The sequence below is a fragment of the Aquarana catesbeiana genome, linkage group LG12, assembly GCF_042186555.1.
Source record: "Aquarana catesbeiana isolate 2022-GZ linkage group LG12, ASM4218655v1, whole genome shotgun sequence".
Taxonomy (NCBI): Eukaryota; Metazoa; Chordata; class Amphibia; order Anura; family Ranidae; genus Aquarana; species Aquarana catesbeiana.
The window spans coordinates 3,336,763-3,352,498 of NC_133335.1; the positions used below are offsets into that span (position 1 = coordinate 3,336,763).

The 15,736-nt window shown below is 47.9% G+C and overlaps 1 protein-coding gene across 1 annotated transcript in view; it reads right to left on the minus strand.

Annotated features, from left to right (window-relative positions):
• The window catches only part of LOC141113819 (centrosomal protein of 112 kDa-like), a gene marked incomplete at its 5' end in the record, with an annotated part of 66,919 nt that overhangs the window by 25,993 nt on the left and 25,190 nt on the right, over positions 1-15,736 (minus strand). Inside the window, 1 exon segment of the mRNA XM_073607131.1 lies at positions 9,753-9,902. Within this exon segment, the coding sequence (XP_073463232.1) occupies positions 9,753-9,902 (150 nt within the window).

A 15,736-nucleotide genomic window follows, 5' to 3' on the forward strand; every position in this document is an offset into this window, starting at 1 on the left:
AAGAAAGAAGTCCCTGGAAATCACAGAGCTGGGAGTACAGTGGTTTTCTTGGGATAGAAGTGATGGCAGTACAGACACAACATTCTGACCACATCCTCCACCACTTTCTAATCTCCACTTCCACAATCCTTTCCCATCTCCACAGTGGCAGGCACATGAAGGGACAGGCCCTGGGACCCTGCTAGACGGAGACTCTGGGGCCCCCGTGCGATGGATGTTTTAAGGTAGGATGGCAATTATAACCTGCTGATAGGCATCAGATTCATACAGCCTCCTCCATAATTGTAGGGCACATCGGTCAAAGTGAGCTTCTCTGTCGGCTGAAAACATAAACATGGGAAACCTCAGCCGTGGGTCGTGTGAGGACGGAGTATTTCTGGAACAATGTCAGTCCTAGAAAAGTTTACTGATGACCAGAAGACATTTCTGTAGTCTCCTGTTCTGGTCAGGAAAATGGCCGGACATGACTACCAGAAAACGTTCAATGGGTGGCGATGACATCACCTGGGCAAACCTTGGTGGACCTCACACATCGACCGGGGAAGCTTTCTTCTCTCAGGTTACAATTTAATCTGCATCTTCTTCAACTATAAAATGATTATTGTCATATAAAGAGCCCCCTACGAAAGTCACTATGTACCTCTATGGAATATAAATGTCACTACAGTGCCTTGAAAAAGTATTCATACCCCTTGAAATTTCCCACATTTCATGTTACAACCAAAAACGTAAATGTATTTTATTGGGATTTTATGTGATAGACCAACACAAAGTGTCACATAATTGTGAAGTGGAAGGAAAATGATAAATGATACAAATAAATATGTGAAAAGTGTGGGGGGGGCATTTGTATTCATCCCCTTTACTCTGATAACTAAAATCTAGTGGAACCAATTGCCTTCAGAAGTCACCTAATTAGTAAATAGAGTCCACCTGTGTGTCATTTAATCTCAGTATAAATACAGCTGTACTGTGAAGCCCTCAGAGGTTTGTTAGAGAACCTTAGTGAACAAATAGCATCATGAAGGCCAAGGAACACACCAGACAGGTCAGGGATAAAGTTGTGGAGAAGTATAAAGCAGGGTTAGGTTATAAAAAAATCTCCCAAGCTTTGAACATCTCACAGAGCTCTGTTCAATCCATCATCGGAAAATGGAAAGAGTATGGCACAACTGCGAACCCACCAAGACATGGCCGTCCACCTAAACTGACCGGCCGGGAAAGGAGAGCATTCATCAGAGAAGAGCCAAGAGGTCCATGGTAACTCTGGAGGAGCTGCAGAGATCCACAGCTCAGGTGGGAGAATCTGTCCACAGGACAACTATTAGTCGTGTTCTCCACAAATCTGCCCTTTATGGAAGAGTGACAAGAAGAAAGACATTGGTGAAAGAAAGTCATAAGAAGTCCTGTTTGTAGTTTGTGAGAAGCCATGTGGAGGACACAGCAAACATGTGGAAGAAGGTGATCTGGTCAGAGGAGACCAAAATTCAACTTTATGGCCTAAAAGTAAAACGCTATGTGTGGGGAAAACTAACACTGCACATCACCCTGAACACACCATCCCCACCGTGAAACATGGTGGTGGCAACATCATGTGGTGGGGATGGGAAGCTAGTCAGAGTTGATGGGAAGATGGAAAAGACTTGCAGCTGTAATTGCAGAGAAAGGGGTTCTACAAAGTATTTACTACGGGGGGCGCCATACAAATGCCCCCCACACACTTTTCACATATGTATTTGTATCATTTATCATTTCCTTCCTCTTCACAATTATGTGACACTGTGTGTTGGTCTATCACATAAAATCCCAATAAAATACATTTACATTTTTGGTTGTAACATGACAAAATGTGGGGGATTTCAAGGGGTATGAATACTTTTTCAAGGCATATATAAATATAAAAAAAAATACCCCCCCAGAGAATGTCACCTCTGTAGAGTATAAAGATATAAAGTTCTGCCATGTAGAGAGACAAACATTGGAAGCCACGAATGTACACAGTTTGTGGACACAAAAAGAAAGACGTTGGGAGAAGTTGTGTCAGCCGGGGCCCCGCATGGAGCGGTGGTCTCTATCACATCGCTGCGGGCTGATTAGTGGTGTCGGGGCTCCTGATAAATGGAGGAATTCTGGGTATTAATGAGGGGAAGGCGGTGTAAATGAAGTGTTGTGGTTGGGATGGGACAGACGGTTAGTGGTGGGAACCCCTCCGCCATCAATGATGGTAATGGGTCCCCTTGATGGATGAGTCTGGGAGGGGCCACACAGTGAGGCAGCCGAAGTACCATGTGGAAGAGCCCCGCTCATCTCCTCTTATGGCCTCATTATAGAGCCCCGCTCATCTCCTCTTATGGCCTCATTATGGAGCCCCGCTCATCTCCTCTTATGGCCTCATTATAGAGCCCCGCTCATCTCCTCTTATGGCCTCATTATGGAGCCCCGCTCATCTCCTCTTATGGCCTCATTATAGAGTCCCGCTCATCTCCTCTTATGGCCTCATTATAGAGCCCCGCTCATCTCCTCTTATGGCCTCATTATGGAGCCCGGCTCATCTCCTCTTATGGCCTCATTATGGAGCCCCGCTCATCTCCTCTTATGGCCTCATTATAGAGCCCCGCTCATCTCCTCTTATGGCCTCATTATAGAGCCCCGCTCATCTCCTCTTATGGCCTCATTATAGAGCCCCGCTCATCTCCTCTTATGGCCTCATTATAGAGCCCCGCTCATCTCCTCTTATGGCCTCATTATGGAGCCCGGCTCATCTCCTCTTATGGCCTCATTATAGAGCCCCGCTCATCTCCTCTTATGGCCTCATTATAGAGCCCCGCTCATCTCCTCTTATGGCCTCATTATAGAGCCCCGCTCATCTCCTCTTATGGCCTCATTATAGAGCCCCGCTCATCTCCTCTTATGGCCTCATTATAGAGCCCCGCTCATCTCCTCTTATGGCCTCATTATAGAGCCCCGCTCATCTCCTCTTATGGCCTCATTATGGAGCCCCGCTCATCTCCTCTTATGGCCTCATTATAGAGCCCCGCTCATCTCCTCTTATGGCCTCATTATGGAGCCCCGCTCATCTCCTCTTATGGCCTCATTATAGAGCCCCGCTCATCTCCTCTTATGGCCTCATTATAGAGCCCCGCTCATCTCCTCTTCTGGCCTCATTATGGAGCCCCGCTCATCTCCTCTTATGGCCTCATTATAGAGCCCCGCTCATCTCCTCTTATGGCCTCATTATGGAGCCCCGCTCATCTCCTCTTATGGCCTCATTATAGAGCCCCGCTCATCTCCTCTTATGGCCTCATTATGGAGCCCCGCTCATCTCCTCTTATGGCCTCATTATGGAGCCCCGCTCATCTCCTCTTATGGCCTCATTATGGAGCCCCGCTCATCTCCTCTTATGGCCTCATTATAGAGCCCCGCTCATCTCCTCTTATGGCCTCATTATGGAGCCCCGCTCATCTCCTCTTATGGCCTCATTATAGAGCCCCGCTCATCTCCTCTTATGGCCTCATTATAGAGCCCCGCTCATCTCCTCTTATGGCCTCATTATAGAGCCCCGCTCATCTCCTCTTATGGCCTCATTATGGAGCCCCGCTCATCTCCTCTTATGGCCTCATTATGGAGCCCCGCTCATCTCCTCTTATGGCCTCATTATAGAGCCCCGCTCATCTCCTCTTATGGCCTCATTATAGAGCCCCGCTCATCTCCTCTTATGGCCTCATTATGGAGCCCCGCTCATCTCCTCTTATGGCCTCATTATGGAGCCCCGCTCATCTCCTCTTATGGCCTCATTATGGAGCCCCGCTCATCTCCTCTTATGGCCTCATTATAGAGCCCCGCTCATCTCCTCTTATGGCCTCATTATGGAGCCCCGCTCATCTCCTCTTATGGCCTCATTATGGAGCCCCGCTCATCTCCTCTTATGGCCTCATTATGGAGCCCCGCTCATCTCCTCTTATGGCCTCATTATGGAGCCCCGCTCATCTCCTCTTATGGCCTCATTATAGAGCCCCGCTCATCTCCTCTTCTGGCCTCATTATGGAGCCCCGCTCATCTCCTCTTATGGCCTCATTATGGAGCCCCGCTCATCTCCTCTTATGGCCTCATTATGGAGCCCCGCTCATCTCCTCTTATGGCCTCATTATAGAGCCCCGCTCATCTCCTCTTATGGCCTCATTATAGAGTCCCGCTCATCTCCTCTTATGGCCTCATTATAGAGCCCCGCTCATCTCCTCTTATGGCCTCATTATGGAGCCCCGCTCATCTCCTCTTATGGCCTCATTATGGAGCCCCGCTCATCTCCTCTTATGGCCTCATTATGGAGCCCCGCTCATCTCCTCTTATGGCCTCATTATAGAGCCCCGCTCATCTCCTCTTATGGCCTCATTATGGAGCCCCGCTCATCTCCTCTTATGGCCTCATTATGGAGCCCCGCTCATCTCCTCTTATGGCCTCATTATGGAGCCCCGCTCATCTCCTCTTATGGCCTCATTATAGAGCCCCGCTCATCTCCTCTTATGGCCTCATTATAGAGCCCCGCTCATCTCCTCTTCTGGCCTCATTATGGAGCCCCGCTCATCTCCTCTTATGGCCTCATTATAGAGCCCCGCTCATCTCCTCTTATGGCCTCATTATGGAGCCCCACTCATCTCCTCTTATGGCCTCATTATAGAGCCCCGCTCATCTCCTCTTATGGCCTCATTATGGAGCCCCGCTCATCTCCTCTTATGGCCTCATTATAGAGCCCCGCTCATCTCCTCTTATGGCCTCATTATGGAGCCCCACTCATCTCCTCTTATGGCCTCATTATAGAGCCCCGCTCATCTCCTCTTATGGCCTCATTATGGAGCCCCGCTCATCTCCTCTTATGGCCTCATTATGGAGCCCCACTCATCTCCTCTTATGGCCTCATTATAGAGCCCCGCTCATCTCCTCTTCTGGCCTCATTATGGAGCCCCGCTCATCTCCTCTTATGGCCTCATTATAGAGCCCCGCTCATCTCCTCTTATGGCCTCATTATGGAAAGTCTCTCCGATGTCAAGGCCAACAATGGAAACCTCGAGGAGCCGTGCAATCAGATTGTCAGGTTCTAAACATCGCTGATGGTGATTGGGCAAAAATATTACAAAAGAATGTTCATCATTCAGAGAAACACAGAGCTGGTCCTGATCCCACCCTACATTCCAGGGACTCATCGTCCAATCAGATCATAGAATCGCCATAATCCCCTCCCACACACATCAATACCATCAGATACAATCACACTGCAGACATACAGTGACTTCAAAAAGTATTCATACCCCTTGACATCTCCCACATTTTTCATGTTACAACCAAAAACATAAATGTATTTTATTGGGATTTTATGTGATGGACCAACACAAAGTGTCACATAATTGTGAAGTGGAAGGAAAATGATAAATGATACAAATAAATCTGTGAAAAGTGTGGGGGGGGAGGGGGGGGGGGCATTTGTATTCAGCCCCCTTTACTCTGATAACTAAAATCTAGAGGAACCAATGGCCTTCAGAAGTCACCTAATTAGTAAATAGAGTCCACCTGTGTGTCATTTACTCTCAGTATAAATACAGCTGTTCTGTGAAGCCTTCAGAGGTTTGTTAGAGAACCTTAATGAACAAACAGCATCATGAAGGCCAAGGAACACACCAGACAGGTCAGGGATAAAGTTGTGGAGAAGTATAAAGCAGGGTTAGGTTATAAAAAAATCTCCCAAGCTTTGAACATCTCACGGAGCTCTGTTCAATCCATCATCGGAAAATGGAAAGAGTATGGCACAACTACAAACCTACCAAGACATGGCCGTCCACCTAAACTGACCGGCCGGGCAAGGAGAGCATTCATCAGAGAAGAGCCAAGAGGTCCATGGTAACTCTGGAGGAGCTGCAGAGATCCACAGCTCAGGTGGGAGAATCTGTCCACAGGACAACTATTAGTCGTGTTCTCCACAAATCTGCCCTTTATGGAAGAGTGACAAGAAGAAAGACATTGGTGAAAGAAAGTCATAAGAAGTCCTGTTTGTAGTTTGTGAGAAGCCATGTGGAGGACACAGCAAACATGTGGAAGAAGGTGATCTGGTCAGAGGAGACCAAAATTCAACTTTATGGCCTAAAAGTAAAACGCTATGTGTGGGGAAAACTAACACTGCACATCCCCCTGAACACACCATCCCCACCGTGAAACATGGTGGTGGCAGCATCATGTGGTGGGGATGGTTTTCTTCAGCAGGGACAGGGAAGCTGGTCAGAGTTGATGGGAAGATGGATGGAGACAAATACAGGACAATCTTAGAAGAAAACCTGTTAGAGTCTACAAAAGACTTGAGACCGGGGCGGAGGTTCACCTTCCAGCAGGACAACGACCCGAAACATCCAGCCAGAGCTACAATGGAATGGTTTAGATCAAAGCATATTCATGTGTTAGAATGGCCCAGTCACAGTCCAGACCTAAATCACATCGAGAATCTGTGGCAAGACTTGAAAATTGCTGTTCACAGACGTTCTCCATCCAATCTGACAGAGCTTGAGATATTTTACAAAGAAGAATGGGCAGAAATGTCCTCTCTAGATGTGCAAAGCTGGTAGAGACATCCCCAAAAAGACTTGTAGAGAAAGGGGGTTCTACAAAGTATTGACTCCGGGGGGCGCCATACAAATGTCCCTCCCCCCACACTTTTCACATATTTATTTGTATCATTTATCATTTTCAGTCAGAGACTGCAGACATAGTACAGGAGATGATCAGAGACTGCAGACATAGTACAGGAGATGATCAGAGACTGCAGACATAATACAGGAGATGATCAGAGACTGCAGACATAATACAGGGGATGATCAGAGACTGCAGACATAATACAGGGGATGATCAGAGACTGCAGACATAGTACAGGAGATGATCAGAGACTGCAGACAGAATACAGGAGATGATCAGAGACTGCAGACATAGTACAGGAGATGATCAGAGACTGCAGACATAATACAGGAGATGATCAGAGACTGCAGACATAATACAGGAGATGGTCAGAGACTGCGGACATAATACAGGAGATGATCAGAGACTGCGGACATAATACAGGAGATGATCAGAGACTGCGGACATAATACAGGAGATGATCAGAGACTGCAGACATAATACAGGAGATGATCAGAGACTGCAGACATAATACAGGAGATGGTCAGAGACTGCAGACATGATACAGGAGATGATCAGAGACTGCAGACATAGTACAGGAGATGATCAGAGACTGCAGACATAGTACAGGAGATGATCAGAGACTGCGGACATAATACAGGAGATGGTCAGAGACTGCGGACAAAATACAGGAGATGATCAGAGACTGCAGACATAATACAGGAGATGATCAGAGACTGCAGACATGATACAGGAGATGATCAGAGACTGCAGACATAGTACAGGAGATGATCAGAGACTGCAGACATAGTACAGGAGATGATCAGAGACTGCAGACATAATACGGGAGATGATCAGAGACTGCAGACATAATACAGGAGGTGATCAGAGACTGCAGACATAATACAGGAGATGATCAGAGACTGCAGACATAGTACAGGAGATGATCAGAGACTGCAGAGATAATACAGGAGATGATCAGAGACTGCAGACATAGGTACAGGAGATGATCAGAGACTGCAGACATGATACAGGAGATGATCAGAGACTGCAGACATAGTACAGGAGATGATCAGAGACTGCAGACATAATACAGGAGATGATCAGAGACTGCAGACATAATACAGGAGATGATCAGAGACTGCAGAGATAATACAGGAGATGATCAGAGACTGCAGACATAGGTACAGGAGATGATCAGAGACTGCAGACATGATACAGGAGATGATCAGAGACTGCAGACATAATACAGGAGATGATCAGAGACTGCAGACATGATACAGGAGATGATCAGAGACTGCAGACATAGTACAGGAGATGATCAGAGACTGCAGACATAGTACAGGAGATGATCAGAGACTGCAGACATAATACAGGAGATGATCAGAGACTGCAGACATAATACAGGAGATGATCAGAGACTGCAGACATAATACAGGAGATGATCAGAGACTGCAGACATAGTACAGGAGATGATCAGAGACTGCAGAGATAATACAGGAGATGATCAGAGACTGCAGACATAGGTACAGGAGATGATCAGAGACTGCAGACATGATACAGGAGATGATCAGAGACTGCAGACATAGTACAGGAGATGATCAGAGACTGCAGACATAATACAGGAGATGATCAGAGACTGCAGACATAATACAGGAGATGATCAGAGACTGCAGAGATAATACAGGAGATGATCAGAGACTGCAGACATAGGTACAGGAGATGATCAGAGACTGCAGACATGATACAGGAGATGATCAGAGACTGCAGACATAGTACAGGAGATGATCAGAGACTGCAGACATAATACAGGAGATGATCAGAGACTGCAGACATAATACAGGAGATGATCAGAGACTGAAGACATAGTACAGGAGATGATCAGAGACTGCAGACATAATACAGGAGATGATCAGAGACTGCAGACATAGTACAGGAGATGATCAGAGACTGCAGACATAGTACAGGAGATGATCAGAGACTGCAGACATAATACAGGAGATGATCAGAGACTGCAGACATAGTACAGGAGATGATCAGAGACTGCAGACATAATACAGGAGATGATCAGAGACTGCAGACATAATACAGGAGATGATCAGAGACTGCAGACATAGTACATGAGATGATCAGAGACTGCAGACATAGTACAGGAGACGATCAGAGACTGCAGACATAATACAGGAGATGATCAGAGACTGCAGACATAATACAGGAGGTGATCAGAGACTGCAGACATAATACAGGAGATGATCAGAGACTGCAGACATAGTACAGGAGATGATCAGAGACTGCAGACATAATACAGGAGATGATCAGAGACTGCAGACATAATACAGGAGATGATCAGAGACTGTAGACATAGTACAGGAGATGATCAGAGACTGCGGACATAATACAGGAGATGATCAGAGACTGCAGACATAGTACAGGAGATGATCAGAGACTGCGGACATAATACAGGAGATGATCAGAGACTGCAGACATAGTACAGGAGATGATCAGAGACTGCAGACATAATACAGGAGATGATCAGAGACTGCAGACATGATACAGGAGATGATCAGAGACTGCAGACATAGTACAGGAGATGATCAGAGACTGCAGACATAGTACAGGAGATGATCAGAGACTGCGGACATAATACAGGAGATGATTATAGATGGCCAATCTGTAGCGGTCATTTCAGAGAATCTGATGACTTGTTCAGTGAGTGGGATGTGACCCACCATCTCTCCAGTGGGGGGCGCTCTGTAACCTGGGATAGATAGTAACAAACCAAGCTCAACACATATACAATGTACAACTACAAGTGGGGGGACTCCATTCTATATACACAGCACTGCGGAGCGGAGGAGACCCCATGTACTGAGACCCTTATATAAAGTCTGCTGAGGTCATAGGGAATAGAATGGCGCCCCCTATGACACCACACATATAAATGACATGTTATAGAAGACATGATACATTGTTACCTCTCCTGTTCTCCTCTCCTGTCCTCCTCTCCTGTCCTCCTCTCCTGTCCTCCTCTCCTGTCCTCCTCTCACAATGATTTCTCTATGATATCGGGACAATCATTCCATACATCACCCGCCATTCACCTTCATTGCCTTCTCATTCTCCTTCCTTGTTCTTCTCTTCTCTTCATCATGATTCCTGGCAGCTTCCTGAAACCTCCTCTCCATACTGAGCTGCTGCCGGCTCTTCTCCTCTCTCAGGGAAGCCATAGAGGCCTGAAGATCACACACCACCTACAGGAGAATGAAACGCGTCAGCGGAGGAACCCGGGAACAGAGAGCTCCGAAAACACAGAGGAGAACTTCACCAACTCTACACCTCCAGAGTCACACCCCGGAAATACTCTGCTGGAGGACTCTTCTCCTTCCCAACTCTCCTCTCCTGAAATACTCTGCTGGAGGACTCTTCTCCTTCCCAACTCTCCTCTCCTGAAATACTCTGCTGGAGGACTCTTCTCCTTCCCAACTCTCCTCTCCTGAAATACTCTGCTGGAGGACTCTTCTCCTTCCCAACTCTCCTCTCCTGAAATACTCTGCTGGAGGACTCTTCTCCTTCCCAACTCTCTTCTCCTGAAATACTCTGCTGGAGGACTCTTCTCCTTGCCAACTGTCTTCTCCTGAAATACTCTGCTGGAGGACTCTTCTCCTTCCCAACCCTCCTCTCCTGAAATACTCTGCTGGAGGACTCTTCTCCTTCCCAACTCTCCTCTCCTGAAATACTCTGCTGAAGGACTCTTCTCCTTCCCAAACCCTCCTCTCCTGAAATACTCTGCTGGAGGACTCTTCTCCTTCCCAACTCTCCTCTCCTGAAATACTCTGCTGAAGGACTCTTCTCCTTCCCAACTCTCCTCTCCTGAAATACTCTGCTGGAGGACTCTTCTCCTTCCCAACCCTCCTCTCCTGAAATACTCTGCTGAAGAACTCTTCTCCTTCCCAACCCTCCTCTCCTGAAATACTCTGCTGGAGGACTCTTCTCCTTCCCAACTCTCCTCTCCTGAAATACTTTGCTGAAGGACTCTTCTCCTTCCCAAACCCTCCTCTCCTGAAATACTCTGCTGGAGGACTCTTCTCCTTCCCAACCCTCCTCTCCTGAAATACTCTGCTGAAGGACTCTTCTCCTTCCCAACTCTCCTCTCCTGAAATACTCTGCTGAAGGACTCTTCTCCTTCCCAAACCCTCCTCTCCTGAAATACTCTGCTGGAGGACTCTTCTCCTTCCCAACCCTCCTCTCCTGAAATACTCTGCTGAAGGACTCTTCTCCTTCCCAAACCTCCTCTCCTGAAATACTCTGCTGGAGGACTCTTCTCCTTCCCAACTCTCCTCTCCTGAAATACTCTGCTGGAGGACTCTTCTCCTTCCCAACCCTCCTCTCCTGAAATACTCTGCTGAAGAACTCTTCTCCTTCCCAACCCTCCTCTCCTGAAATACTCTGCTGGAGGACTCTTCTCCTTCCCAACTCTCCTCTCCTGAAATACTCTGCTGAAGGACTCTTCTCCTTCCCAAACCCTCCTCTCCTGAAATACTCTGCTGGAGGACTCTTCTCCTTCCTAACCCTCCTCTCCTGAAATACTCTGCTGAAGGACTCTTCTCCTTCCCAACTCTCCTCTCCTGAAATACTCTGCTGAAGGACTCTTCTCCTTCCCAAACCCTCCTCTCCTGAAATACTCTGCTGGAGGACTCTTCTCCTTCCCAACCCTCCTCTCCTGAAATACTCTGCTGAAGGACTCTTCTCCTTCCCAACCCTCCTCTCCTGAAATACTCTGTTGAAGGACTCTTCTCCTTCCCAACTCTCCTCTCCTGAAATACTCTGCTGGAGGACTCTTCTCCTTCCCAACGCTCATATCCTGAAATACTCTGCTGGAGGACTCTTCTCCTTCCCAACTCTCCTCTCCTGAAATACTCTGCTGGAGGACTCTTCTCCTTCCCAACTCTCCTCTCCTGAAATACTCTGCTGGAGGACTCTTCTCCTTCCCAACCCTCCTCTCCTGAAATACTCTGCTGGAGGACTCTTCTCCTTCCCAACCCTCCTCTCCTGAAATACTCTGCTGAAGGACTCTTCTCCTTCCTCTATAACTCTCCTCTCCTGAAATACTCTGCTCTGCTGGAGGGCTCTGCTCCTTCCTCTATAACTCTCCTCTCCTGAAATACTCTGCTCTGCTGGAGGACTCTGCTCCTTCCTCTATAACTCTCCTCTCCTGAAATACTCTGCTGGAGGACTCCTCTCCTTCCTCTATAACTCTCCTCTCCTGAAATACTCTGCACTGCTGGAGGACTCCTCTCCTTCCTCTATAACTCTCCTCTCCTGAAATACTCTGCACTGCTGGAGGACTCTGCTCCTTCCTCTATAACTCTCCTCTCCTGAAATACTCTGCACTGCTGGAGGACTCTGCTCCTTCCTCTATAACTCTCCTCTCCTGAAATACTCTGCACTGCTGGAGGACTCTTCTCCTTCCTCTATAACTCTCCTCTCCTGAAATACTCTGCTGGAGGACTCTGCTCCTTCCTCTATAACTCTCCTCTCCTGAAATACTCTGCTGGAGGACTCTGCTCCTTCCTCTATAACTCTCCTCTCCTGAAATACTCTGCACTGCTGGAGGACTCTTCTCCTTCCTCTATAACTCTCCTCTCCTGAAATACTCTGCTGGAGGACTCTGCTCCTTCCTCTATAACTCTCCTCTCCTGAAATACTCTGCTCTGCTGGAGGACTCCTCTCCTTCCTCTATAACTCTCCTCTCCTGAAATACTCTGCTCTGCTGGAGGACTCCTCTCCTTCCTCTATAACTCTCCTCTCCTGAAATACTCTGCTCTGCTGGAGGACTCTGCTCCTTCCTCTATAACTCTCCTCTCCTGAAATAATCTGCACTGCTGGAGGACTCTGCTCCTTCCTCTATAACTCTCCTCTCCTGAAATACTCTGCACTGCTGGAGGACTCTTCTCCTTCCTCTATAACTCTCCTCTCCTGAAATACTCTGCTCTGCTGGAGGACTCTGCTCCTTCCTCTATAACTCTCCTCTCCTGAAATACTCTGCACTGCTGGGGGACTCTGCTCCTTCCTCTATAACTCTCCTCTCCTGAAATACTCTGCACTGCTGGAGGACTCTGCTCCTTCCTCTATAACTCTCCTCTCCTGAAATACTCTGCTGGAGGACTCTTCTCCTTCCTCTATAACTCTCCTCTCCTGAAATACTCTGCACTGCTGGAGGACTCTGCTCCTTCCTCTATAACTCTCCTCTCCTGAAATACTCTGCACTGCTGGAGGACTCTTCTCCTTCCTCTATAACTCTCCTCTCCTGAAATACTCTGCTGGAGGACTCTTCTCCTTCCTCTATAACTCTCCTCTCCTGAAATACTCTGCACTGCTGGAGGACTCTGCTCCTTCCTCTATAACTCTCCTCTCCTGAAATACTCTGCACTGCTGGAGGACTCTTCTCCTTCCTCTATAACTCTCCTCTCCTGAAATACTCTGCTGGAGGACTCTGCTCCTTCCTCTATAACTCTCCTCTCCTGAAATACTCTGCTCTGCTGGAGGACTCCTCTCCTTCCTCTATAACTCTCCTCTCCTGAAATACTCTGCACTGCTGGAGGACTCTGCTCCTTCCTCTATAACTCTCCTCTCCTGAAATACTCTGCACTGCTGGAGGACTCTGCTCCTTCCTCTATAACTCTCCTCTCCTGAAATACTCTGCTGGAGGACTCTGCTCCTTCCTCTATAACTCTCCTCTCCTGAAATACTCTGCACTGCTGGAGGACTCTGCTCCTTCCTCTATAACTCTCCTCTCCTGAAATACTCTGCTGGAGGACTCTGCTCCTTCCTCTATAACTCTCCTCTCCTGAAATACTCTGCACTGCTGGAGGACTCTGCTCCTTCCTCTATAACTCTCCTCTCCTGAAATACTCTGCACTGCTGGAGGACTCCTCTCCTTCCTCTATAACTCTCCTCTCCTGAAATACTCTGCACTGCTGGAGGACTCTGCTCCTTCCTCTATAACTCTCCTCTCCTGAAATACTCTGCTCTGCTGGAGGACTCCTCTCCTTCCTCTATAACTCTCCTCTCCTGAAATACTCTGCACTGCTGGAGGACTCCTCTCCTTCCTCTATAACTCTCCTCTCCTGAAATACTCTGCTGGAGGACTCTGCTCCTTCCTCTATAACTCTCCTCTCCTGAAATACTCTGCTGGAGGACTCTGCTCCTTCCTCTATAACTCTCCTCTCCTGAAATACTCTGCTCCTTCCTCTATAACTCTCCTCTCCTGAAATACTCTGCACTGCTGGATGACTCTGCTCCTTCCTCTATAACTCTCCTCTCCTGAAATACTCTGCTGGAGGACTCTTCTCCTTCCTCTATAACTCTCCTCTCCTGAAATACTCTGCACTGCTGGATGACTCTGCTCCTTCCTCTATAACTCTCCTCTCCTGAAATACTCTGCTGGAGGACTCTGCTCCTTCCTCTATAACTCTCCTCTCCTGAAATACTCTGCTGGAGGACTCTGCTCCTTCCTCTATAACTCTCCTCTCCCGAAATACTCTGCTGGAGGACTCTGCTCCTTCCTCTATAACTCTCCTCTCCTGAAATACTCTGCACTGCTGGAGGACTCTGCTCCTTCCTCTATAACTCTCCTCTCCTGAAATACTCTGCTCTGCTGGAGGACTCTGCTCCTTCCTCTATAACTCTCCTCTCCTGAAATACTCTGCTGGAGGACTCTGCTCCTTCCTCTATAACTCTCCTCTCCTGAAATACTCTGCTCTGCTGGAGGACTCTGCTCCTTCCTCTATAACTCTCCTCTCCTGAAATACTCTGCACTGCCGGAGGACTCCTCTCCTTCCTCTATAACTCTCCTCTCCTGAAATACTCTGCACTGCTGGAGGACTCTGCTCCTTCCTCTATAACTCTCCTCTCCTGAAATACTCTGCTCTGCTGGAGGACTCTGCTCCTTCCTCTATAACTCTCCTCTCCGGAAATACTCTGCACTGCTGGAGGACTCTGCTCCTTCCTCTATAACTCTCCTCTCCTGAAATACTCTGCTCTGCTGGAGGACTCCTCTCCTTCCTCTATAACTCTCCTCTCCTGAAATACTCTGCACTGCTGGAGGACTCTGCTCCTTCCTCTATAACTCTCCTCTCCTGAAATACTCTGCTGGAGGACTCCTCTCCTTCCTCTATAACTCTCCTCTCCTGAAATACTCTGCTGGAGGACTCTGCTCCTTCCTCTATAACTCTCCTCTCCTGAAATACTCTGCACTGCTGGAGGACTCTGCTCCTTCCTCTATAACTCTCCTCTCCTGAAATACTCTGCACTGCTGGAGGACTCCTCTCATTCCTCTATAACTCTCCTCTCCTGAAATACTCTGCACTGCTGGAGGACTCCTCTCATTCCTCTATAACTCTCCTCTCCTGAAATACTCTGCACTGCTGGAGGACTCTGCTCCTTCCTCTATAACTCTCCTCTCCTGAAATACTCTGCTGGAGGACTCCTCTCCTTCCTCTATAACTCTCCTCTCCTGAAATACTCTGCTGGAGGACTCTGCTCCTTCCTCTATAACTCTCCTCTCCTGAAATACTCTGCACTGCTGGATGACTCTGCTCCTTCCTCTATAACTCTCCTCTCCTGAAATACTCTGCTGGAGGACTCTTCTCCTTCCTCTATAACTCTCCTCTCCTGAAATACTCTGCACTGCTGGATGACTCTGCTCCTTCCTCTATAACTCTCCTCTCCTGAAATACTCTGCTGGAGGACTCTGCTCCTTCCTCTATAACTCTCCTCTCCCGAAATACTCTGCTGGAGGACTCTGCTCCTTCCTCTATAACTCTCCTCTCCTGAAATACTCTGCACTGCTGGAGGACTCTGCTCCTTCCTCTATAACTCTCCTCTCCTGAAATACTCTGCTCTGCTGGAGGACTCTGCTCCTTCCTCTATAACTCTCCTCTCCTGAAATACTCTGCTGGAGGACTCTGCTCCTTCCTCTATAACTCTCCTCTCCTGAAATACTCTGCTCTGCTGGAGGACTCTGCTCCTTCCTCTATAACTCTCCTCTCCTGAAATACTCTGCACTGCCGGAGGACTCCTCTCC